General features: G+C 43.0%; 2 protein-coding genes across 6 annotated transcripts in view; both read left to right on the top strand.

Annotated features, from left to right (window-relative positions):
- LOC146502249 (pleckstrin homology domain-containing family G member 3-like) overlaps positions 1–9,015 on the top strand; it is a 37,836-nt gene extending 28,821 nt beyond the window's left edge. For all 5 annotated transcript variants that reach the window (XM_085133436.1, XM_085133435.1, XM_085133433.1 and 2 more), the window contains one exon: positions 456–9,015. In XM_085133436.1, coding sequence (XP_084989562.1) covers positions 456–1,327 — 872 coding nt within the window. In that variant the 3' untranslated portion in view covers positions 1,328–9,015. The remainder of the gene's footprint in view (positions 1–455) is intronic.
- The window catches only part of LOC146502245 (kelch repeat and BTB domain-containing protein 11-like), a 152,280-nt gene that overhangs the window by 27,202 nt on the left and 98,560 nt on the right, over positions 1–26,518 (top strand). The gene's annotated exons all lie outside the window — the stretch shown is intronic.

The raw sequence follows: 26,518 nt of genomic DNA, 5'->3' as shown, positions 1-26,518 counted from the left end.
GTATATATTCAGTCCTGCTCAGCCTGAGCCTGCCCTGCCTTCAGCAAACTCTGCTTCTTTAAATAAACCATTTCCTGTTGAGCAACCGATCAGTCCAACCTGCCCACACACGCTTAGTCTGCGCCCGCTGCATGAAAAGAAAAACAAAAAAACAATGGTACCACATGTAGTTATAACACTGTACTGCCACCTTCAGGTAAAGATGGTAAAATGTGCTGCTTAGGGGCAGATTATAATCTGAACAGCCTAAAGTGATGAGCTCATCTTTCTTGAAGCTGAAGTAAAATATCACAGCTGCATGTGGTACCATTGTTTGATTTATGTAGAAGCCAAACATATGTTTATGGATTATTACGGCTTTTGTTAATCATTTCTGTAAGTTATCGGAACATTGTAACGATCAAATTTAAGATTGATTTAAATATGTTTTGTTTGTTTTGTTTTTTTTCTGGCAGGTAAATCCAGCCTGACTCTGCCGCTGGTTTCTCATAAGCAGGCAACTTCTTTGCCGCTGAGTCCCGTAGACCACGTGAGGTCTTTAACCCTCGGCTTCACCTCCAGCTCAGCGGGAAACTCCAGGGGCGTCTCCTTGGGCCGGCCTCACTCTCGCAGCCCCCTCAGTCCACCTCCTCCCCTCGAAGGCTTCAACTGGCCCGATGTCCAGGAACTCCGTTCCAAGTACTCCGCCAACAGCTGCTCCCAGAAGAGCGCAGTCAGTCGGAGTCAATCCATCCCGGAGCAATTCGACAGCAGTCTGAGGAGGCACTCCAGCTGCTCCTCAGGCCGCTTCCTCGCTGATGAAGCTCCCAGAAGGGTTTCTTCACAAAGGCCTCACAGAAACGCCAGCCGGGAGGAACGCAGCAGACGGCTCCTCAGAGCCAATTCCCTGGATCCTCGGCTGAGTGAATCTCAGATGAGTGAGTTGCAAAAGCTCCAGGACCAGGTGGCAAACGACGGTTACTACATTGCAGCTGAGGCCCCCCTAACAAACGACCCCGAACACAAGATCATTGTCATGGAGAAGCTTCCAGAGCCAGAAGAAACAGCCAGAGACAAAAAAGATGAAAGTTACGTCCAGATCCGTTCACCCACCAGCAGAGAGAAGATCTCCATCAAGGCTGTCATCGACCGGTGCCGGGCCTACCAGGAGTCTGACGAATACCAACAGAGGGAGGAACTGAAGGCCAAAACCGAGCAGAACAAGTCCACAGCATTGTCTGCTGATCAAGATGTTTCCCAGAAAACAGGATCAACCTCAGGACCGAAGGCGGAAGGTCAGCAGAGCATTGTGAAGAACCTGAGGGAAAGGTTTCAGAGCCTGAGCTGAAGAGAGAGTTGTCCGAGCTCTCCTCTACATGTTACGACTCTCAGTTTATAACCAAAGATGACAAGCTGCTCAAGTTTTAATGATGACATAATTATTTAATTTATGTGAGCATGAAAGGAAAAGCTGTTCTAGCATGTGGTAATGGCACAAATGTTCAGGGGGGTGAAATATTAAAACAAAGAAGTTATCATATGTGTATATAATGTCTGCAGTTAGAATTCTTTCTGCTATCTGAGAAATGTAAATATCTTATTGGAAATCTTGATGGGAGCACCTTTCTGTGCAGGATGCCGTGTTTTGCACAGGGTTATTACATCATTTTCTGTCCAGGTGGAATCAGGACTACACTAAGGGATCGCTTAAAGCTCCAAACTGCAGCCACTTAAACTTAAACTTTAAAGCTCCACTGTGAGAGGACTAACCACTAAACTCACGTTCATTCCCGGTGTAAAAAGCGACCAGGTTGAGTGTGTGCTGTGTGCCGAGCATTTCACCTCTTCAACTGACCTCCCTGAAGCCCCAACTCCTGTGACTCAGAGATCAGACTGATACAGTGGTTTGGAATTACTGCAGCACTCGATCACTGATTTTAAATTTCAGAATATGGATTTTTGGATTTTAAAAATATGGAGGTCTACATTGTCAGCACCAGACTCACCTCTTTGTTGTCAGAGGTCTTGTTGCAGAAATTACGCCTTCATATTTCATTTGTTTGTTTGTTGTTGATGGTGATTTTATCAGAGACCACCCATTCCTTGGTGATAATGAGTCTTTGAACAGTCACCTCTGAATCACCAGAGCTTGGTTGGGGTATTTGGACCACCCGGAGCAGCGGGGTGTTGGTAACGCCACCGTTCGGTGAGGTCAGATTGTTCTTTGTGTTAATGTCTGCTTGATATGAAGGCAGCTTTAATCCCTCCGTTAATCCCACAAAGACCAAACCGTCCTTTAAAGGAGCGGTACTTTATATCGAACTCTCTGTGACTGGCTGCGTTTAGACTGTCTGTAGGGGGATGTGTTGGCTCCAAAAGAAGAGGAAAAGCCCCTCAGAGTTTGTGTGATCTGCACTTTGTGAGTTGGTAACTTGTAGAGTGAGGAGCTGACCAAGCTGGTCGTGTCTGAGGGCTGTGGTGAGAGGCCTCGTCATGATCAGGACTTCCTCTCCTGGATCCGCCTGCTATAGATTCAGACTGTTGAGACTAGAAGACGGTTCAGTGAACACACCTGATGCCTGCACACAGTGTCAGTTATTGATCATCAGCTTCTGGTCACACTGATTGATTGTGGTCACCATGTTAATGTCAGACTGTTCCTTCCAGTGACTAGAACTTTAAAGACATAACCACGAGTAAATGTTCACGACAGCCAGAGCAGTGCACGGAGCCCCAAACTTGCCTCATTAGAAAAAAAATTAATAAACACAGGTGATGGATTTATTAACTGTCCAGTAATTACTAAACTGTAAATAAGTGAAGTACAAATGATTTTTTTTTTGTGGCCAAGTTATTTTTCCTGTTAACAATCATAAATATTCAACTGTAAAAGTCATTAGTAGTTTATTTAATAATTGATATTTAAAGGAATTTCAGTTTTTGTGCCTTGTTGTTGTATTTCATCATATTTTATGTAAGTCAATATTTTCCTAATAAGTCATGTGTTGGACTCCGCGGCTAGCACTTTGTTCAGAGGCACATGGCAGATTTCAACATGTGACTTCCCACCTGCATATCCTGCTCCTCAGTCCACTGTTAACAGTCATGTGACAATGTCATGTACTCCTTATTTATTTGATCAGATGTAAATCAGATGGAAACACATCACCTGTCTTTCTATAAATGTGTGCGTGTGTATCTACAAATGTGTTTGTATGACGTCTGTTCTGCATTAAAACTAAATATAGAAGAAAAAGCGTGTACATTCTTTACATGTACACAGTATTATGTGTTGGTGTCATGCACACAGTTCTCTTCCTGCAGCATCCCTGTCGGTCACAACGACTCTGCTGATTGGTTGATGGATGCAGGCTCGATTTCATACTGAAGAAGCTCAGAGTCGTGCAGCCAGCTAACGTTAGCGCTCAGACTGCTCCTCTCACATTACTCACCCAGAATTATCATGCTGATAAACACTGCACGCCATAATTTGATGTTAAATTTGTGTTGTTTTTTTTAAGTATGACAGAATGACACGAAGTAATTGATGATGGTTGTCATCAATACTGTAAAAGAAGCCTGTACAAACATTTATTACACACCCTGTGTGTAAGGTTTACACTAGGGCTGGGTATCGTCACTGATTTCTAGAATTGATTCAATTCCGATTCACAAGGTCCTGAATCGATTTGATTCGATTTGAATCTGGGAAATTTTGCCTCAGACAGTCAGAAATATTATAATTCTGTACTTATCAGTACATATTTTTATATCTATAAAAAGAAAGCTGATACTTGTGAGACTTTATCAAGGTTGTAAGCATCACAGTAGATGCCTTTGTTGCAAAGTAACTGAGGATAAAACACAGAAAAACATGAAGGTGGTTTTCCTGGTCTGGGTTTTTATATCAGATGACCTTAAAAATATTGTGCAGTCAAAAACGAAGAGAAGCAGAGCAAAGGGTTTTTTTTGTTTTTTTTCTGTTATTTTGTTTTGCCTGTCCCGTTTGGTTCTTTTGCCATCAGAATTATTGTCTAAAGGCGAAGAAAGATGCCCAACGGATTTACTTTACCAAATGGACCATCCCAGCCTTGCCGTAATATCTATTTGATTCACCTTTTATTGTTTATTTTATTTTTCATTTTCACTTGTTAGATACGGGACAGACTTGAATGAGGAAAAGAAAAGGGAGAAAGAAAGAGGGAAAGAAAAACAGCAGAGAAGTGGTACAGGGATAAAGGGCAAAAAACAACAAAATAAGCAGACAAAAAAAATACATATATCAATCACCTGGATCACCTGTTGAGAAAGAAAAAAGTAAATACTAAATATTAAACATTATTGTGCAGCATGCAAGATCGACAGCGCACAGTGTGCTTTAAGGTAGGAGCCAAAAAGGGTGTAGTTTGTGTGTGTGAGCACCCGTGTGTACACCTGTGAGCATGAACGTGCTTGTTTTTAAAAGGTTCCTTCATGTAATGATCTGCTAGAGGGTCTGGGGAGCCACAGCCTCGTCCACCAGGGCATGAAGCAGATATGGAGGAGATCAAAACTCCAGACATCCACTCAGCAGCCGCGGAGCAGAAGCCAGGGGGGGTTGCAGTGACGTGCCCGTCAGCTCCGCCGGCAGCCAGCGGTGCCAGAGTGACCGCGCCCCAGGCCGAGAGGCCGAGGGAACCCCACCTCCGAAGTGGCCCGAGTGAGCCCCAGGTTCCAGGCCCCGACAAGCAGCCACCAAGGAGTGAGCCGGTGTGTACCTGGACGCCCATTCCAGGACACAAAGAACCACCAACACACCGATGTCTGAGGGCACCTGCCACTGGCAGGGGAAGTGGTGGGGTAGATAGGCCTCCATACCTTGGAGGGCCCGAGATGTCCCCAGAGAGGTGGCGTCTGATACCCGACCTGACATATGGACAAAGACAAACAGGCACAGACAGATACAAACATCCATTCCCACCCTCATGCTCTCATATGCAATTACTCAACACTCACCCAACGTGGAGACAGACATAGAGAGACACTGTACACACAATCACACTCCCCAAGCGTACTCTAAGCCCCGGGTCTAGGTACCTCTGCCCCTGGAGGGGGAAACTGCACCCAGACCCAGGTGGTGTTACCCTTTTCCCTGGTGGTGGGGAGAAACAGACTGCTCCAACTCCGCAGCATCAGGGAGGCCCCACATTCCAAACCCCAGTCTGACGGCCAACTCCTTCTCCTAGCCCCCCGTACGGTGGCCCTGAGAGGCCAAACGGGCTGCAACTTCAGAAAACACTTGCAAAAGAAAAATGCTGCAAAAAGAAAAATGCTGCAAAAAGAAAAACACTTGCAAAAAGAAAAATGCTGCAAAAAGAAAAACACTTGCAAAAAGAAAAATGCTGCAAAAAGAAAAACGCTGCAAAAAGAAAAACACTTGCAAAAAGAAAAACGCTGCAAAAAGAAAAACGCTGCAAAAAGAAAAACACTTGCAAAGAGAAAAATGCTGCAAAAAGAAAAACGCTGCAAAAAGAAAAATGCTGCAAAAGCACACAAAACACAACGGAAATGTTTCTGGGGAGACAATAACCAGACGGACCAGTTGCACGAACCAAAACATACTAGCAAGTGCACTGGGACTGGGTGACACTTCAAAGAAGTGGAAGCGGAGCGGCCAAAGAGTAAACTTTCAAAAGTAAGTTCTGAATATTATGTCACTTATTTATGTGCAAATGTTTAATAATGAAGAACATTAAAACATTACTGTTGGCCACATGCCGGCAAAGTTATGTGACATTAGCGATGTTTGTACTTTCAACATTTACTTTGTTTTAAAGCCTTTACTTTAAAATATACGCTGTTCGATAGTCAACCTTAATATTACAGAGAATGTGATAATTTTGTGGATAATTAAAGTCAGTCATATATCCACAAACACAACAAGCTGAAAGTCAGTGATGCTGCTCGGTTTGCAGTCCTGAATATCACGGCACAAGCAGGATTCACTGTACTGTTAATGTTAGCTATGTTATATTGCTGCCTCTGTTCGGTGGTGTCGAACCAAACGGACTTTAACGTGCGTTTGAACGAGCTGACGGTTCACTCGTTAAGCTGAAAGAAAGATGCTTTAATCACAGGAGTCATACGTGTCCACTTTACCATCTGGGAACTCTTCTTGTTTAGCACTCGTAATAACACAATCACTAAATCCTCCTCCTCTTGTGCTGTTTTGTAGCAGTGTATACACCTGAGACTGTCACCTGTCTGTCTGTCCTGCACTCTCTCTCTTTTTTTTTTCTCTCTGATTGTGTAATAAAAGTATGAACATGTATTTATAAGTTACACTTGTGTTTGAATCCTGCAGCTTATCACACATTTGATTTCCATGTGTGACAACTGCAAGTGTCCAGAGTGAGGACAGACTGAGGGACCCACTGCTGCACATCATCTGTGAGGCTTTGCACCCCTGATGATCTACCAGGACAAACTCAGCAGTGTGTGAGGAAGAGGAGGAGGAAGAGCCAGCAGCAGCTGACAGATGGAGAGAATAGACAGACTGTTCCCTGTTTGTGAAGGACTGCTAGAAAAGTTATAACTAATTGTCTGTCCTGAATCAGTCTTATTAGGTAATGTTCAAATAATTTTATCATTCCAGTGTTTTCAGTGTGGGAGAAAGTACTCAGGGCCTTCAAGTTACACACTATGAAAGGCAGAAACAAGTTTAATATTCAGAAACCTAAAGTACAGTGGGGCAAAAAAGTATTTAGTCAGCCACCGACTGTGCAAGTTCCCCCACTTAAAATGATGACAGAGGTCAGTAATTTGCACCAGAGGTACACTTCAACTGTGAGAGACAGAATGTGAAAAAAAAAATCCATGAATTCACATGGTAGGATTTGTAAAGAATTTATTCGTAAATCAGGGTGGAAAATAAGTATTTGGTCACCTCAAACAAGGAAAATCCCTGGCTCTCACAGACCTGTAACGTCTTCTGTAAGAAGCTTTTCTGTCCCCCACTCGTTACCTGTATGAATGGCACCTGTTTGACCTCATCATCTGTATAAAAGACACCTGTCCACAGCCTCAACCAGTCAGACTCCAAACTCCGCCATGGCCAAGACCAAAGAGCTTTCGAAGGACACCAGGAAAAGAATTGTAGACCTGCACCAGACTGGGAAGAGTGAATCTACAATAGGCAAGCAGCTTGGTGTGAAAAAATCAACTGTGGGAGCAATCATCAGAAAATGGAAGACATACAAGACCACTGATAATCTCCCTCGATCTGGGGCTCCACGCAAGATCTCATCCCGTGGGGTCAAAATGATCATGAGAACGGTGAGCAAAGATCCCAGAACCACACGGGGGGTGAATGACCTGCAGAGAGCTGGGACCAAAGTAACAAAGGTCACCATCAGTAACACACTACAACGGCAGGGAATCAAATCCCGCAGTGCCAGACGTGTTCCGCTGCTGAAGCCAGTGCATGTCCAGGCCCGTCTGAAGTTTGCCAGAGAGCACATGGATGATACAGCAGAGGATTGGGAGAATGTCATGTGGTCAGATGAAACCAAAGTAGAACTTTTTGGTATAAACTCAACTCGTCGTGTTTGGAGGAAGAAGAATACTGAGTTGCATCCCAAGAACACCATACCTACTGTGAAGCATGGGGGTGGAAACATCATGCTATGGGGCTGTTTTTCTGCCAAGGGGACAGGACGACTGATCCGTGTTAAGGACAGAATGAATGGGGCCAAGTATCGTGAGATTTTGAGCCAAAACCTCCTTCCATCAGTGAGAACCTTGAAGATGAAACGAGGCTGACAATGATCCAAAACACACCGCCCGGGCAACAAAGGAGTGGCTCCGTAAGAAGCATTTGAAAGTCCTGGAGTGGCCTAGCCAGTCTCCAGACCTCAACCCCATAGAAAATCTGTGGCGGGAGTTGAAAGTCCGTGTTGCTCGGCGACAGCCCCAAAACATCACTGCTCTTGAGAAGATCTGCATGGAGGAATGGGCCAAAATACCAGCTACTGTGTGTGCAAACCTGGTAAAGACCTATAGTAAACGTTTGACCTCTGTTATTGCCAACAAAGGTTATGTTACAAAGTATTGAGTTGTATTTTTGTTATTGACCAAATACTTATTTTCCACCCTGATTTACGAATAAATTCTTTACAAATCCTACCATGTGAATTCATGGATTTTTTTTTTCACATTCTGTCTCTCACAGTTGAAGTGTACCTCTGGTGCAAATTACTGACCTCTGTCATCATTTTAAGTGGGGGAACTTGCACAATCGGTGGCTGACTAAATACTTTTTTGCCCCACTGTATGTATCAGCAGCAGAATGGAGCTAAAAATAAATGTTTGTTTCAGTTCTATGAAGCTTTGAGTATTTTGGATTAGTAGCACTGCTGTGTTTGTTGCATCATATTGCTGTAATTGTTTATATGCTTTATATCTTCTGAGGTAAGTTGATCTATAGTGTTACATCATATTCTATAAGGATGTTATGTGTTTGTATACTTTGTGCCCAGTTTAACCCATTTAGCAGAAGTCAGCCTGTTTAAGGCTTTGATGTCTATTCTGTATGACTTAAAGCAGTTATGACATGGTCTGATTTTCTCACCCAATAAAGGAATATTTAATATATCAGTCTACTCTTCATTTTATCAGAGACAGTTATCACAGCTCGTACATTTGCTTCTTCCACACATATATAAGCATTGAGCCAAATTTAGTAATGCCAACATATTAAAAGAACAATATTTGTCTCTTATATATAATACATCTATAGATACACTGTCACAGATACTTGTCTTTAAGTGAAGATTTAAGGTGATAGGAAATATAAATAAATGCAACTTGAATCTTTACTGAAGCTCAGTGTTTGGCACAGAATTCATGTTCACTGCTGTAATAACTAATAATGATTAATATAATATTGGCCATATTATATTTACATTACCAAAGTGAGATGACTTTAGTCTCATGAACAACATTAGCTAATTGTTATTTACTAGCTAATCTTAAATGACTGTTCAGTACAGAAATGAAGCCCAACAATCATGTTTTACAGTCCTGTGGTCTCAGCCTCAGGTACTTATCAAATCACACAAAGCTCATGTAGAAACAAATGTACAAAATATGTTCTCCTTCATTTCTGTCACACAAAGCTGTATGAAACGTTTCCAGCTGTTAGTATCATGATTGCTAGGCAACCTGGGAAGCGCGACGGAGGCTAGACCGTCTCATCTCACAAGCTTACAAGCCCCGCACTTCCGGCCGCAGCGATCTTTGAGTACGCGGCCCTTGAGGACCGTTAAGGCTGCGTACTTTAAGGCTGCAGACCCTGAATTGGGAAACAGTCCCTGAATTGGGATACAGCCATACATACATGTTTTGGTTCATGCAACTGGTCCGTCCGGTTATTGTCTCCCCAGAAACATTTCCGTTGTCTTTTTTCCTATTTCTGTTGTGTTGTGTGTGCTTTTGCAGCATTTTTCTCTTTGCAACGTTTTTCTTTTTGCAGCATTTTTCTTTTTGCAGCATTTTTCTTTTTGCAAGTGTTTTCTGAAGTTGCAGTCCGTTTGGCCTCTCAGGGCCACCGTACCCCCGCTCCAGCAGGCCACAGAGAACGGGGGTGTGTGAAGACTCCAAACCTCCCTCCGCTCGCTCATAGGTAGTGTTGATGCATGTGTGTTCTAAGGTGCCTTTAAAATCCAGGCATGGATCTATCTGCCAGAGAGCAGCAGGTAAGCGCATAGCCCCTCCTGCTAGCCCTCAATGTATACATGAAGCAGAGCAAAGTTACAGAGGTTTGATTAGAGACACAGCTAAGCATTTTGCAATTTTGCATAATTTTAAAAAGTTTAAATTTGTTCATTATTGAACAGCAGAAATGAGGCTTTCTTGTTGGAGGTAAGTAAAAAAAAAAAAACAGCGGCGACAACATAGTCTGGTGAGCAGTGTAGGGACTAACGCGTTATTAAGTAATGTGTTACAGTAACTATGTTATTATTGTGGTAACGAGCACGGTAACTAGTTATTATGCCAAAATCAGCAACGCATTAACCGTTACTGGGATTTAGATAGGGTCATTATTTCATGTGGTGGCTATCGTGGAGCTTTCTCAGATTCAGTAATATTAGCAAGTGGTGGAGGCCAGCAGGTGGATGAGGGAAAAGGGAGGCAGGAGGAGGAGAGACACGAGGCGGCAGCGGCGGCGGCCGGTCCCAGTGTCAGGTGAACTGGACTTCAGGTAAGAAGTTATGACCTGCAGTCTATCTGGGTCAGATATAAACCAAGTTTAGGTGTAGTTTATTTTCGTTATGCTGACTTTTTCGTACTGGGTACTAGCTACCATGACGGAGTTTCTATACAGCTGGGTGGGTGCTATGATGTTACTGATGTTGAACTTTATTTTCTTCATAAGGTAATTATTAGAGTTCCCCCAAAAAACGGAATCGTCTCGTATTCAGAAAAAATATTACGCGTTTCGTATTGTGGGCGACCGTGGAACAGGGGGTTGGGAAGCACATCTGTAACCGGAAGGTCGCCGGTTTGATCCCTGGGCTCTCTGTCCTGGTCATTGTGTCCTTGGGCAAGACACTTTACCCTACCGCCTACTAGTGGTGGCCAGAGGGGCCGATGGCGCAATATGGCCCCAGGGCAGCTGTGGCTACAACTGTAGCTTGCCTCCACCAGTGTGTGAATGAATAGTGGCATTGTAAAGTGCTTTGGGTGCCTTGAAAAGCGCTATATAAATCCAATCCATTATTATCAGCTGTTGTTAGAATTTATTTAATATTACCTTCTAGTACCAGCTGATGTTTGCTGGAGCCACAGCTGTAAAAGCTGCTGGACATGATATCGTTTGGTTATCTGGTGAGAGGGAAACATGAAGATGAAACTAGGAGATGTCCTTACTGAATCATCAGAGCTGAACAGGTGATGGAGAAATAGGTTTACCTTTTGGGTGACATGAATGAGCTGAAGGGAAGTTATGAACTGTTTCAGAGAGACAAATAACACCAGGATCTTCTTTTTACTTAGCTGACAGCTGGTAACTGCGCAGGGGCGGGTCTGGTAAAGTCAACGGCGGTCCAGGCATGGGATTTCTCTCGTGGAAATATGCACATTATTTTTTCCTTTCTAGGTGGCACAGTGCACTTGTGGCAAGTAACAAGCTAGAAGACTGGTAATCTTGCTGGGTATCCAGTTACGGAAGCAACACATTAACAAGAGAATTCTGAGTAAAACCAAAGTTACTTTCCCTAGTAATTAGTTACTTTGAAAGTAACAAGTAACTTGAAGTAACTGAGTTACTTTTGATAGAAGTAACTAGAAATGTAACTAAGTTAATCATTTAAAGGAACTTACCCAACACTGCTAATAAATAAGCGAATAATGCAAAAAACAGATTTTTAGTGTTGGGTCCGCGTTTTGTGTTTACGTCTTTGTGCAGACTCCGTGTACCTGCTCTCATTTACTGTTTTAGCTGTTTGGTGGTTGTAGAAATTTTGTGAGGTTTAACCTGAGATTCTGGCGTTTCAGGCAAAATACATTTATGTTTAAAAATCGATTCAGGATTTTAATGAATCAATATCACGTTATCCAAGCCAGAATTGATTTTAATTGATAAATCGATAATCAAAACCCACCCCTAGTTTACACCCCAGCTGCCCTGGGGTGTAACAGCATTAGTAACGTTCATGTTTTTGTACTGGTTAATCCAGCAGTTTGTGCATTCAGTGTTATTCTCTTTTTTCTCATTTTTTATTTTTATTTTGCCTGTCCCGTTCAGCCCTGATAATCAGAGTTATTGTGACACACATCTGCACCTGCCGCTATCACCACGTTTGAATTCTCGTTTCATGCACATTACATTTGTGACTTTCAGTGTTTTCAGTTTTTGTCTTGCACATAAACCTTTAAACTAAATGAAATGTTTTATTTTCAGCCTACTGGTGAAGGTTCTGGGCTGCCTTTCCTCATAACAGCCATTCCTCAAGAGTCTCCCCATTTAAAGCAATGCACTAACAGGGACTGTAACATCTAGTCCTTTTTACTGAATATACAATAGTATAAGTCGCCCTGCCTCCAGTTAGCCAGTTAGATGGCACAGATTTGGTGCTTCTAGTGGAGTTTAGCCCATTTATTCCCTCTGTTACAGGCTAATATGCTCAGCATTGAAAAGACATCAGTAAGAAAGTAGATTTGTCCTCCAGAGCGTCTCGGCCTAACACAGGCATCTGTTAGCCTCATCATGCAGTAAGTCTGTGGGTAGACTGACCTTGTGGCGGAAACCTTGCTAGAATCAGTGCTGGATCAGAAATTCATCCCAGAAACAAACTCACTGAGGGCTGGTTCTGCTGGTTCTGGACCAGCTATACCTGGTATTTGAACGATCAATTGTTTCACAGGATGACAAGCAAATAATACCAAAACATGAAAACTAGAGGTATAGATTGATTAATTTTAAATGATTTAGTAATAAAAACAAGCACAGTGACAGTACTCCTCACTCACTGTCTAAACTCACCAACGTTGACAGATAATATCAGAGGAATCATGTGGAAGCCTGACTTACACAGCCTGGGGAAGCTCAACTATAATGCAATATACAAAAGTACATCTCAGCTCTGTGGGGCCTTAAAAGAAAATCAGATGAATGTGTGTTTTCTGCACTGTCACCAGTATTATACCACCAGTATTATAAAGATTCAGGATTCGAGGTCTTTATTGTAAGTACAACAACATACACTGAATACAGCGTACTGAAATGCAGTTTCTTCGGCATAAAAGAGGGAGCTGAGGGGCAAGAATCACTCTTCAACCTTATTAACATCATGCTACCTAAGTGGCTGGGATTCCAGACCATGCAGACTCAGGATCCTGTACGGTGGAAAGATCCACCTCTTCTCAACACCTCAAGAAGCCGAAAAATTCTACAAGAATCTGCCGAAGGAAACAGCAGAGGATGCTCATCACCAGTGAGTCAGTTAAACAACAGGTTAACCATTAACACACTCCATAAGACTGCCTCTGCTTCAACATAACCGACCAGTAATTGAGTCACTGACAAGAGACAGATAAAATTTTGAGCTCGAATTTATGTGGAACTTATGTTAACATAAATATTTGTTCTAAGTTTAATCGCAATTGTTTTTGGGTTATATATTAACAGCTCTAAGTCTTTTTTGTTTTGTTTTGTTTTGTTTTGTCCTACCAAGGGTAAACTTTACTTTATTATGGGGAAAAATCAGTATCATTATATGGTTAGTGTACACTGTCTGATTTATGGGGTTTTGGAGAGGTCGCGTTGACTAGTTACTCCTCAGTGATGTGGATTAACGCCCTCCAAATAATTTGCTCAAGGGAGGGGGGAACTGGTGCCTCTAATGATTGAACATTTGCATTTCCTTCCAACAAGGAAATGCAAATGTTCAATCAGAAATTGTTTACAAGTTCTTTATCTGGTATGTGTTAGTGTGTGAATGTATGTGCAAACCTGCTTCTTCAATTTTTCCTTTACTTTGTTTATTTAAGTAAACAGTCTGACAATATTTTATGGAGAGGACAACTAAAGAAAACATTTTGAACGTTAACATTACGACCTGGAACGTTAGGGGGATACGGAAGTTAGATAAACTGAAACAAGTATTAAACCAACTAAAACATTTTAACTCTAGAATTATTTTCTTGTAGGAAAATGTTATTTTCCTAGAAGAATCTCATCTTACTGCATCAGAGATACATTTATTAACCAAAGGATTGCAGGGTCAGGTATATTACTCTTCTTTTACTAGACATGCCAGAGGAGTCATTACTCTTATACATAAGTCAATCCCATTTCATCTACGAGGGTGATTACAGATCCAAACGAAATAAACCTGATAAATATATATGGCCCCAACGAGGATAACCCATCCTTCTATGAAAATCTATTTCTCACAATATCAACCTTGGAGGGCCTTTATATCATAGAAGGGGACTTCAATTGCGCCTTGGACCCTATCCTGGATAGGTCGTCTCAAACTGACACTACTCATAACCAGACTAGAAAAATACTTTTTAACTATATGAAAGATTTGAGAATAAATGAGGTCTGGAGGACAAGGAATCCAAATAACAGAGAATTTTCATGTTATTCTAGTTTGTATCGTTGATACGAATCATTGATTCGTATCAACGAATTGATCATTGATCAATATTTTCAAATAAATAAAGATGAAACCACAGCTAGTATTAGTAAGCATTTAAAGCTTACATAAGAGGGGAAATTATAAGCTACAGTAGCAACACGAGTAAGCAATATTGTTGGGTCTGTGTTTCCACAAGCCCCGCTGGTTTTAGAGACTTATTCATCATGAAAGAAAACAAGACAGTCAGCGATCGATCGATTACTCGCAAGGGAGGCCTTGACTGTGTCCACCACGAAAATGACCCCAAATCCGGCCTCCAATTGCTGCCTTTTATTGAGAAACAGTTCACACAAAACATATCACAGCAAAGCAACACCCACATGGATCTAAGACAAGGCATTGTATATATATATATGTCATGTGTGTGTGTGTGTGTGTGTGTGTGTGTGTGTGTGTGTGTGTGTGTGTGTGTGTAAGAATGTGTGTGTGTGACCTCCTGCTGACCAAAGGGTCATAAAAGCAGGAGCAACATCACAAGAAACAGATCTTCCAGATAGGATGTATCTACAATAAAACACTACAGCCCCCCACCCAGAACCTCGAGAATCATTTAACATCTCAACGTCATTCCACATTTTACTCAGTGACTTTCCTTAAGTTTGTCACTCACCATGAGCCCAATAGTCAGATAATGAACCCCATTTAACTATTTTGTAACCACTGCACATCTGTTCAATTGTCACTTGTCTGTCTGTGCTGAATCCTTTACAAGCACTCTTAAAGAAAAACAAACATTAGCCAAACACACAGATCATCCTGATTGTCAGGTGTCGGCCATCCAGATTCCAGAGGTGCTGTAAAAGGTTAACACAGAGTTAACACTCTGCTGTGAAAAAAGTAACACTGGTTTCAAACACAGTGTCTCAAACTGTATTCACTTTTTCCCCTATAACATTCACATGTTCTCCAACATTTTCTCAACAACACAGTGTAATTTCATCATCAACATATAGCCTGTAACCACAGTTTCCTTCACATAAAAACTCAGTAATCCTGTGGTAGAAAAACACCATTAAGCTGTGTCCTGCTGTAAATCTGTCCTGCTGTAAATCCTTTTGGACAGGAACTCATTTTCTAAATGTCCCAATAAGTGGCTTTCTCCTGAGCCCATTTTAATTTTGGAGAAGCTCACTTTGCAACAGTTTTCTCGACGATGAGTCATATAGCACTTCTGTTCTAATCGTGCAGATGTGCTCAAACAGAGATCATCAAACAAAACTTTCCATGCACCATGAAAGTTACAAAATAAAAAGAAAAGAAAGAAAATAAAGGAAAGCAAAGGAAAGAAAGGCCTTGTTAAGTCACGACACGTGTTCTTCATGCCAGGGGGATAAATCGTAACAACCCAATTGGCAGGCTCAACTTAGTACCAAAAGACAAATCAACAGCCAGTTTAATCTCAAACATTCATCAGCCAATCAGCCACACACAACACACAGCATAACCCTGTTGTCTCATGTCTGTGAAGGTTCTCAGTCATCCAGGTCATCGTAGTCAAAGGAGCTTGCAAAGAAAAGCGTCTGGACTTCTTTAAGTTACTTGAAGACGTTTCACCTCTCATCCGAGAGGCTTCTTCAGTTCTAAGGTCAAATGGTGGAGAGTCCCAGATATAGTCCAGAGAGAGAGTCCCAGATATATAGATATAGTCCCTGTTGTCTCATCACATAATGAGTTTCTTCTTATGTAACCAAATGTGTGCCATGTTAAAACTTCTTCACACACCAGAAACTCACAATTAGCTCACTCATTTAATCAGTTTTCTGTTTGACATTTATTCAGCTGTGTAAAAATCCCGGAGGAACCCACCCGATGGATTAATAAAGTTTTATTTAATCTAATAACTTTGATCTCAGCCAAACCGATTTGCTCCGGAACAAATAAAACACTGAAAAAAGCCAAACAATTACATTTTTAAGTTATCCGAGTGACTTATCATATCATGTTTAACCTGAGTAGCGAAAGACAGCGGGGGTCTGAAAACGATGAAGCCGAGAGTCTGCTGCTCTCGCCGGCTTGAGTGACCATTGAACCCCCCGGCTAGCTATTTACTAGGTGGGTAACAGACGTCTCCAAAAACGTCGGCGCACTTTTGCCTGGCAAAAAAGGTTAAAATGACCAAAGAAAAAGTGGAAAACAGCTAAACATGAGAGGTTTTTGGACAAAGTTTTTTGGTTTTTTTTTCCATTGTTTAAGCACTGCTTCAAGCCAAGAGTGATACCATATACCATACCATACCATATCTTTTTTACAAAAAAACAGCTAAACATGAGAGGTTTTTGGACAAAGTTTGTGTTCTCCATTCTTTAAGGAACGGTTCGAGCACCGTTTAAGCACCGGCACCGTTTCAAAAGTATCGGTTTGGCACCGGTATCGGATAAAACCTAAATGATACCCATCCCTAGACAACGCAGAAACACACCGGTTATACTCGCACCAGATAGTGATGTGGCAGCAGACGACGTTTTCAGTGGCTCCCTGGTAAAATGATGTGAGGATGGAAAGAGGGAGACTGGCCGTCTTTAGTTTCCTAAGAAAGTGAAGATGTTATTAGGCTTTCTTCATGATAGTGGTGGTGTTCAGGTTCCAGGAGAGGCCATCTGATATGTGCACACCCAGGAACTTCACACTGTTGACCATCTCTTTTTTTTTTTTTTTTTTTTTCTCTTTTGTGCCTGTCCCGTTTGGCTCTTTTGCCATCAGAATTATTGTCTAAAGGCGAAGAAAGATGCCCAATGGATTTTCTTTACCAAATTGACCATCCCAGCTTTGCCGTAATGGTCCATTTGATTCACCTTTTATTATTTATTTTATTTTCACTTGCTGAATACGGGACAGACTTGACTGGGGGAAAGAAAAGGGAGAAAGAAAGAGGGAAAGAAAAACAGTTGAGAAGAGGGACGGGGGAGAAGGGCAAAAAACAAAAACCAACAGAATAAGCAGAAAAAAAAAATACATATATCGATCACCTGGATCACCTGTTGAGAAAGAAAAAAGAAAACAAGCAGAAGAAAATGAGAGTAATACAATAAACAACATCACAATGATATATGGGAATATGACAGTAAATACTAAATATTAAACATTATTGTGCAGCACGTAAGATCGACAGCACAGTGTGCTTTGAGGTAGGAGCCAAAAAGGGTGTAGTTTGTGTGTGTGATCACCCGTGTGTACACCTGTGAGCATGGACGCGCTTGTTTTCTTAAAAGGTTCCTTCATGTAATGATCTGCTAGAGGGTGTGGGTGCCACTGCCCCGTCCTCCAGGGCATGAAGCAGGTATGGAGGAGATCAAAACTCCAGATATCCAGAGGCCCCCAGAACACAAGAGACCAAGGAAGACCAACAGAGGGGCAGCCGTGCCACTGTCCCAGAAAGAGCTGAGGAGAGTCCCAGATGAGGGGTCACTCAGCAGCCACGGAGCAGAAGCCAGGGGGGGGTTGCAGTGACGTGCCCGTGAGCTCCGCCGGCAGCCAGCTGTGCCTGAGTGACCGAGCCCCGGCCTCTCGGCCGGGGGCACCCCACCTCCAAAGTGGCCCAAGCGAGCCCCAGGCTCCAGGCCCCGATAAGCAGCCGCCAAGGAGTGAGCCGGTGTGTACCCGGACGCCCATCCCTGGACACAAAGAACCACCAACGCACCGATGTCTGAGGGAGTCCGCCCCCGGCAGGGCAAGTGGTGGGGGGAGATAGGCCTCCAAACCCTGGAGGGCCTGAGATGTCCTCAGAGAGGTGGCGTCTGATACCCAACCTGACATATGGACACAGACATACAGGCACACACAGATACAAACATCCATTCCCACCCTCATGCTCTCATATGCACTTACTCCACACTCAACCAACGTGGAGACAGACATAAAGAGACGCTCTACACACAATCACACTCCCCAAGCGTACTCTACAAACCGGGTCTAGGTACCCTTGCCCCTGGAGGGGGGAACTGCACCCAGACCCAGGTTGTGTTACCCTTTTCCCTGTGGTGGGGAGAAGCAGACCGCCCCGACTCCGCAGCAGCAGGGAGGCCTCACATTCCGGACCCCAGTTGGACGGCCAACTCCTCCTCCTAGCCCCCCTGCTCCAGCAGGCCGCAGAGAACGAGGGTGAGAGAAGACTCCTAACCTCCCTCCACCCGCTCATTGTAGTGTTGATGTATGTGTGTTCTAAGGTGCATTTAAAACCCAGGAGGGCATGGAGCTACCTGCCAGAGAGCAGCAGGTAAGCGCATAGTCCCTCCTGCTAGCCCTCAATGTCTACGTGTATTTAAAATTGAGAGGTGGGCAACGACGCCAGGGGTGAGGTGTACACCCTGATGGTAATTGGGATTCCGTGTAGCGTGCCCACCCCCAAGATCCTATATGTATGTGTAATGAGAGTGTGAGTAATGTGAATGTGTAAGTTGTGGGATAAAATTGAGGCAGAGGCAGCCAGAAGGGGACAGAGGGGGGGGGGGGGGGGGGTTACCTCCTCTGCACCCTGGTGACACACCCCTACTCCAAGGCCCTGCATGTGTGGGTGGTTGTGGTGGAGCGGGAAGAGGGAGGCAGCTGGAGATGGGGAGGGAAGGAAGGGAGGGGCAGTGACCCCTCCCTGGGGCCAGCTCCCCCGCTGACCCCAGTAGGCACCCCCATACTCCGCGACCCGCCAGGGAAGGGGGGCCCAGGCCCATCCGAACCGGGGCCCAGTGCAGCGGCGCCGCCTGGCCCCACAGAGCCCGGGGCAGTCCACCCAACCCCACCACAGAGAAAACTGCACCCACCCCATCATCCACTCATCTTCCAGACTACATAAGACAATAGACGCCCAGGCTGAGATCTTCCTCCACCTCTCCTGTATCTCCCCCCTTGCAGAGAGAGTTCCTGAGAGAGGAAAGCTCCTGCAAGATGTGACAACCCCCCCCCCCACCAGTTGAAGAGCCCCCCAGGTGGCTCGACGCACTGGCGGCACCCTGCGCCAGGGGTGGGCCCCCATACACCCACCCGCCCACAACCCCGGCAACACACCAACCAGGACCCAGGACCCAGGCCCCCGAGGCCCGGCCAGGGCCCCAGGCCAGAGCCGGAGCGCCCCCAGAACCTCACGCCCGTCCCGGACCCACCCAGGGGCAGCCAGGCTACCAGGTCAGTAACCCCCGTCCGTCAGCACAGACCCTCCCCTAGCCCTGCTGCACGTAGCCACGAGGAAACCGTCACCTAAGAGCCAACAGAGCCCCTAATTGGCCATGACCGCTACCCCGGGTTGAGCCCCCCAAGGAAGATGCTCCCGGGGAGCCCCCTGACGCCCTAAGCCTGACCCTACCCCCACACCAATCACAACAGTGAAGGCGAGACCAAAATATGACCCCCCACCCCCACTAGGTGATGGAGCTGATCAGAGGAGCCCAGAGCGATTGATCTGATGTGGTGGCAGAGGCTGTATCAAGACTAATGTAATCTAATAGATAATTTCTATATTGGTTAGAATTAAGATTGTTTTTATTTTTCCAGTTCATGAGGACTGTTTTCTTGGCCTTGCATAGGGCAGTGAAAACCATATGGGCTATATTCTTTTCTGAAGTGACATTATCTAAGCTGCCCAACAAACACACTAAGGGGGAAGTTGGAATGTTACATTTCAGACACTTTGATAAGTCTTCACATATCTCGCGCCAAAACTTCTGAACTGGTGCACAGAACCAAAGAGCGTGGATATAATTGTCCGGTGAATTGGTTTGGCAGTGTGAGCAGTTGTTGGTAGATGCAAAGCCCATCTTGAACATCCGATGACCTGTATAGTGCACTCTATGTAGTATTTTGTATTGAATTAATTGAAGACTGGGATTTCTGATTAGATGAAAGGTTTTTAAGCAAATCTGAGACCAGAAGTTTTGGTCTAAGTTAACTGATAAATCCGCTTCCCATTTTGCAATAGGAAGTGATATTGATTCATCTGTTTTAGAAAGCATTCTGTATATTTTGGATAGTAAGTTGGGGGTTTTAAGAGTAAGAAATTGAACCACACTTGGTGGTGTTTGTAGTTCAACTTGACCCGGTTTAAATTTCTTTTTTATTATGGATTTAATTTGTTGATATTCTAAAAATCTTTTCTTGTTGATCCCATATTGTGTAACTAGTCTGTCAAATGAAATAAATTCTGTTCCTTCTAGTATATGTTCTACATATTTGATTCCTTTACCATTCCAATCTGAAAAGTTTATCATATTATTGTTTTGTAATATGTCAGGGTTGTTCCAGATAGGTGTACGTTTGCAAGGGATTAATGAAGACTCTGTCAACTTCAGAAACTCCCACCATGCTGTCAGAGAAGAGCTGATGTTGATGCTTTTGAAGCATTCATGTCGTTGGATGTTTGAGCTGATAAATGTTAGATCTGAAATCTCTAGATTATTGCAAAGTGCTTGTTCTACATCTAGCCAAGGTTCATCTAAGAGGGTATGTTTTAGCCATCCTGAGATAAACTGAAGCCTGTTGGCTAAGAAGTAGTGCTGAAAGTTAGGTAGTTCTAATCCTCCTTTATCCTTGGTCTTTTGTAGTGTTTTTAAGCTTATACGTGGGGGCTTATTTTTCCAAAGGAATTTGGACATATATGAATCTAGAGATCTGAACCAATCTTGCGGCGGTTTAGTTGGGATCATTGAGAATAAATAATTTATTTTTGGTAATACCATCATTTTTATAGCAGCAACCCTTCCCATGAGTGATATGGGTAGACATTTCCATCTAGCCAGATCACCTTCTACTTTCTTTAAAAGTGGGGTATGATTTAATTTAGTTAGATCTGCAAGCTTGGGAGAAATATTAATACCTAAATATTTTATATTTCCCGATTGCAGTGGAGTAGAAGAGGAATTATGGAAGCAGCAATTAATAGGAAGGACTGTAGATTTTGACCAGTTAATTGAGTAATCTGATATTCTTGCAAAAGAGTTTATCAATTCAATCACTCCAGAGATATTGGTTTGTGAATTTTGGAGAAAGAGTAACACATCATCAGCATAAAGGCTGATTTTATGTTCCACGTTCTTGCATTTTATGCCCTTAATTGCTGAATTCTGTCTAATTGCTGCTGCTAGTGGTTCGATAAAAATTGCAAACAGTGAAGGGGAGAGTGGGCATCCCTGCCTGGTGCCCCTCAGGAGACATAAGCTGGAGGATGTCTGGTCATTTGTTCTGACACAAGCTGTTGGGGAATTATATAATATTTTTAACCAGTTGATGAAAGAAGATCCAAAACCAAATTTGTGTAAAGTTGCAAATAGAAATTTCCAGTTAACTCTGTCAAACGCTTTTTCTGCATCTAAGGAAAATATTGTAGTTTCAAGGTTTTTACTGTATGAGTAGTCTATCAAATTAAGTAATCTACGTGTATTTGTTGATGAGTGCCTACCTTTTATGAAACCAGTTTGGTCAGGATGAATTAAGAGGGGGGTTATTTTCTCTAGTCTCTTCGAGAGAGCTTTGCAGATTATTTTGAGGTCTACATTAATAAGGGATATTGGACGATAGCTTGAGGGATATACAGGGTCTTTGCCTGGTTTTAGCAGGAGATTAATGTTTGCAGAATTCATATTTGATGGAAGTCTGCCCTTTTCTTTGATTTCTAACAACGTTCTGTAAAAAACTGGTGCTAGAATCGTCCAGAATTCTTTGTAGAATTCTGCAGGAAAGCCGTCTGGACCTGGAGCCTTATTATTGGACATACTTATCAGGGCTTCCTGGAGTTCACCTGATGTCAGTGGCGAATCCAGTGCCATTGCTTGAGAGTCTAATAATTTAGGGAGAGTTATGTTGTCTAAAAATTGATCAATTTCCTTTTTAGATGGGTTTATTTGTGGTGAATACAACGTTTTATAGAAATCCCTGAAAATGTTGTTTATTTGTTTCGGTTCATATATTGTGTTCCCAGATGAATCTTGAACAGCACATATAGTTGTTTTTTCTTTATTTATTTTTAGCTGGTTTGCTAGAAATTGACCGGATTTATTACTATGTTCATAATTTTGTAAGCGTAGTCTTTGTACTAAGAATTTTGTTTTTTTATCAATTATCTCATTTAATTCTAGTTTTGTTTTGCGTATTTTGTTCAATGTTTCCTGATCTTGGTGGGACGCGTAGGCTTCTTCTAGTGATTTGATGGTTTTTTCTAATTCCTGAATATTTTTGTTTTCTTTTTTCTTTTTATGTGATGAGAAAGAAATTATTTTACCTCTCATCACAGCTTTCCCTGCTTCCCATAAAACAGAAGCTGATGTTCCGGGAGTGTCATTAAAGTCTAAATATGAAATCCACTCTTTTTTAAAATATTTAATAAAGTCTTCATCTTTAAGCAGTGATGTATTAAATCTCCAGTTTTTACTTGGCATAGTATTATTCTTGTGCATTAGTGTTAAAGATACAGGAGCATGATCGCTGACAGCTATAGGGTGAATCTCAGTGTCTGAAACGTCACTCAGCAGTGAGCTGCTGACCAAAAAATAATCCAGACGAGAGTAGGAGTGATAAACGTGAAAAAAAAGTATATTCCTTACTGGTGGGGTGAAGGGAGCGCCATGAATCGCAAAGACCAAAGTCGCTCATATACTGTTTGATTATATTTGTGGACTGCCAATTAAGCTGAGTTCCTGCTGTATTGAGCCTATCCATTTCTTCATTCAGTCCAAGGTTGAGGTCGCCTCCAAGCACAAGTATGCCATTTAAGTGTTCAGAGAGCGCACTGAAAAAAAGGTGAAAGAATGAGGGATCATCAACATTTGGACCATATACACTTACAATACATAGCTTTTTATCAAGTATAGATAGTTTAATGATTAAGAATCTGCCCTCTGGATCTATAACTGTATCGAGTACTGTGAAATTAATTTTTTTATGGATTAAAATTGCTACTCCCCTTTGTCTAGAATTATAACAAGCTGAGAACACATTAGGAAACTCAGGTGTTTTAAGTTCATTCGAACCTCTAAGAGGTCTGTGGGTCTCTTGTAAAAGGACAACATCTGCCTGTAGTTTTTTGAGTTGGTTAAATATTTTTAACCTCTTTTCTCTGGAGCCAGCTCCATTTACATTCCATGTAATGAATGTTAGTGCACCCATAAATGTCTGTACATAACTAGGGGTGTACTCTGTGTGTGTCGCTTAGACAGGTGGAGAGAATACATCACTTGTTCATAAATAAGGAGAGGGAGAGAGAGAAAAAATGTGTGGCGAGATGCTCCCTGAGTCTGACTATGTGTTTGCATATTTACTAATATGAGTATGCTTGGCTTAAGTGTGTGTATCCTGTAGGTCTGTGTGCACTGTCTGACTGATGTAAATGTGCTGCCGTTGAGCGCATGACTGTGCGTGATCGTGCAGTGAGTAAGTGTCGAAATAAATGATGTTGTTTGTGGATGAGTGTGGAAGCAGGTGATCGAAGCAGTGAAAGAAATAAAGAAAGAAACCAAGGACGAGGGTGAGCAGCATAAAAACAAGAGGGGGAAAAGAGAGAAAAAAAAACGAGAAGAGAGAAAAGAAAACGTAAACATTCCAATTAAATCACTGACGGAGAGTGACGGTGTTAATACTGCTATGAAATCACACTTAAGATGCGATTTGATACCGGTAAGTTAAACAGATGTTAATGCAAGTTAGTGTGAGTGGATAGGGAAAGGGTGTAGCGGATTCTTATCTGGTCTGAAGTTAATACAGCCACGGAGTGATGTTGGGGTCGCGGTGGAGCTGTCCGTCCATGTACAGCTGGTCCACAGCGATGACAGCGCGGGAGCCTTTCTGGATGAAGCCGCGTCGAATTGGGAAGAGGACCCTGCGTCGTTCCAGGATCTCTTTGGGGAACTAATCGTTCACGCTGAAGTCCGTTCCTTTTAATTCCCTGCCGCGGCTTTTCACATGTTGCTTTTGTTTGAAGTGACCGAATTTGGCCACGATAGGACGTGGTCTCCCGGCCGTAGCCCGAATGGGGCCGAGGCGATGCACCCTATCGAAGACGATGTTCTTCACCGTGTCCTCTGGCAGCTTCAGGTGGGTTTTGATGAAGCTTTTTACCGTGGTCTCCGCGTCCTCTCCAGTGGCTTCTGGAATACCAGAAAATAGTAGATTATCACGCATGCTACGAGCTTGTAGATCAATAACCGTTTCTTTTATGTTTTTATTTTCTCTATTGAGCTGGGTAACATTTTCTGTGAGAGATTTCACCGACTCCCTTAGCGTGGCATTTTCAGCAGCGAGCGTTTCCACTTAACTCCAGGGATTCTCGCAAGCATTTAAATTCCCGGTGAAGAATCTCCACCAGGGACAGCCTTGCGTCGAAACTGGACAATTGCTTGTCGATTGACTCCAGTATGTCGGCAATATCTTTGCCGGCTGGCGATGTTGTGCCGGGGGAATCTGCCGGGCGTTGTCTTTTCGACGACGGCGTCTCAGATTTGGCCGGGAAAGCTGCACTCTGGGCCTTCTTCATCACGAGATCCTGAAAGCACTGATCAATATAATCTTGGAGAGCCTCTAAACTCTCCCCGTTGTTCTCCAGGGTGTTGGAGATTATTTAGACAAATATTGTTAGTTATGAGACAATTGATAAGTGTATTTGGTAATACTGAAGCTTAAAGAAATTTGTTCAAATCTAAACTACCATTTGCTTTAATTTTCCGCCAAAATCTCCGGCGTCTGACGTCAGTTACAACCAGTGTTGGGACTAACGCGTTATTAAGTAACGCGTTACAGTAACTACGTTATTATTGTGGTAACGAGCACGGTAACTAGTTATTATGCCAAAATCAGGAACGCGTTAGTCGTTACTGGGATTTAGATAGGGTCGTTACTCGTTACTTCGTGTGGTGGCTATCGCGGAGCTTCCACAGATTCTGTAACATTAGCAAGTGGTGGAGGCAGCAGGTGGAGGAGAGAAAGGGGAGGCAGGAGGAAAAGAGACCCGAGGCGGCCCCCGGTCCAAGTGTGAACTGAACTTCAGGTAAGAAGTTATGACCCGCAGTCTGTCTGGGTCAGATATAAACCAAGTTTAGGTGCAGTTTATTTTCGTTATTCTGACTTTTTCCGTACTGCGTACTAGCTAGCATGACGGAGTTTCTATACAGCTGGGTGGGTGCTATGAAGTTAATCATGTTGAACTTTATTTTGTTCATAAGTTATTAGAGTTGCCAACCTTCCCGTCTGGTATTCAGAGAAAATATTACGCGTTTCTTATTGAGGTGAAAAGGAACAGTTTGTCCCGGACTTCAGCTACAATGAAAAAGACACAAAGCTGGAGTTATTCTGTGTCTTTGCTGCACAGCTGCCTCTTCTTCTTTCATTCCCCTCCCTCTCCCGTTTCTACTTCAATCATGAAAACTGATCAATGATCAGCTGATCGGCTCTCTTGTTCGTTTATCGCCCACTTTGCGCCAGAAAGAGGAAACCAGCCGATGTCGCCTTAAACAACAGCAGCAAGTTTAAGCTTGATCAGCTGTTGTTAGAATTTATTTAATATTAATTTCTAGTATCAGCTGATGTTTGCTGGAGCCACAGCTGCAAAAAAAGCTGCTGGTCATGATATCGGTTTGGTTATGTGGTGAGAGGGAAACATGAAGATGAAACCAGGAGATGTCCTTACTGAATCATCAGAGCTGAACAGGTGATGGAGAAACAGGTTTACCTTTTAGGTGACATGAATGAGTTGAAGGGAAGTTATGAACTGTTTCTGAGAGACAGATAACCCCAGGATCCTTTTTTAGGTAGCTGACAGCTGGTAACTGTGCAGGTGCGGATCTAGCAAAGTTTTGCCAGGGGGGCCAAGTAGGGCATTAACAGGGAGAGGTGGGCACAAAGAAATAATTTTCTTTCTTATTCTCATTTAAAATGTCTAGCTTTTAAAAAATAATTATCTGAATCTTACAACAAAGGATTGATAGATTGATGCATATATACCATCAAAACAGTATACATCACTGTCACAACAGCGTTTGTTTTCATTCAAAGGCTTTATGAGTTTTCCTATAATGGCGGGCCGGTCTCTAGTTTTAATGCCCGGGCCGATTTTTTTGTCCCAGTCCAGCCCTGTATGCAGCTCATCTGCAGTCTGGTGTTACCTACATCTTCCTATTCAGAAGGCAGAATTTCAGAGTTCTGAGTACAATCAAAGCACCACGACTGCAGTTTTTGTGTTGGATGTGAAAGGCGCACATGACGCTGTGATGTAGGCTAGAATCATGGCAGCAGTCAATGATGGTCCAGGCGTGGGATTTCTCTCGTGGAAATATGCACATTATCTTTTCCTTTCTATTGGTAGGTGGCACAGTGCACTTGTGGCAAGTAAGCAAGCTAGAAGACTGGCAAAGTTGTGGAAGCAACACATTAACAAGAGAATTCTG

Source organism: Neolamprologus multifasciatus, chromosome 15 (assembly GCF_963576455.1).
Source record: "Neolamprologus multifasciatus chromosome 15, fNeoMul1.2, whole genome shotgun sequence".
Classification (NCBI taxonomy): domain Eukaryota; kingdom Metazoa; phylum Chordata; class Actinopteri; order Cichliformes; family Cichlidae; genus Neolamprologus; species Neolamprologus multifasciatus.
This window is presented reverse-complemented; position numbering and strand designations above follow the sequence as displayed.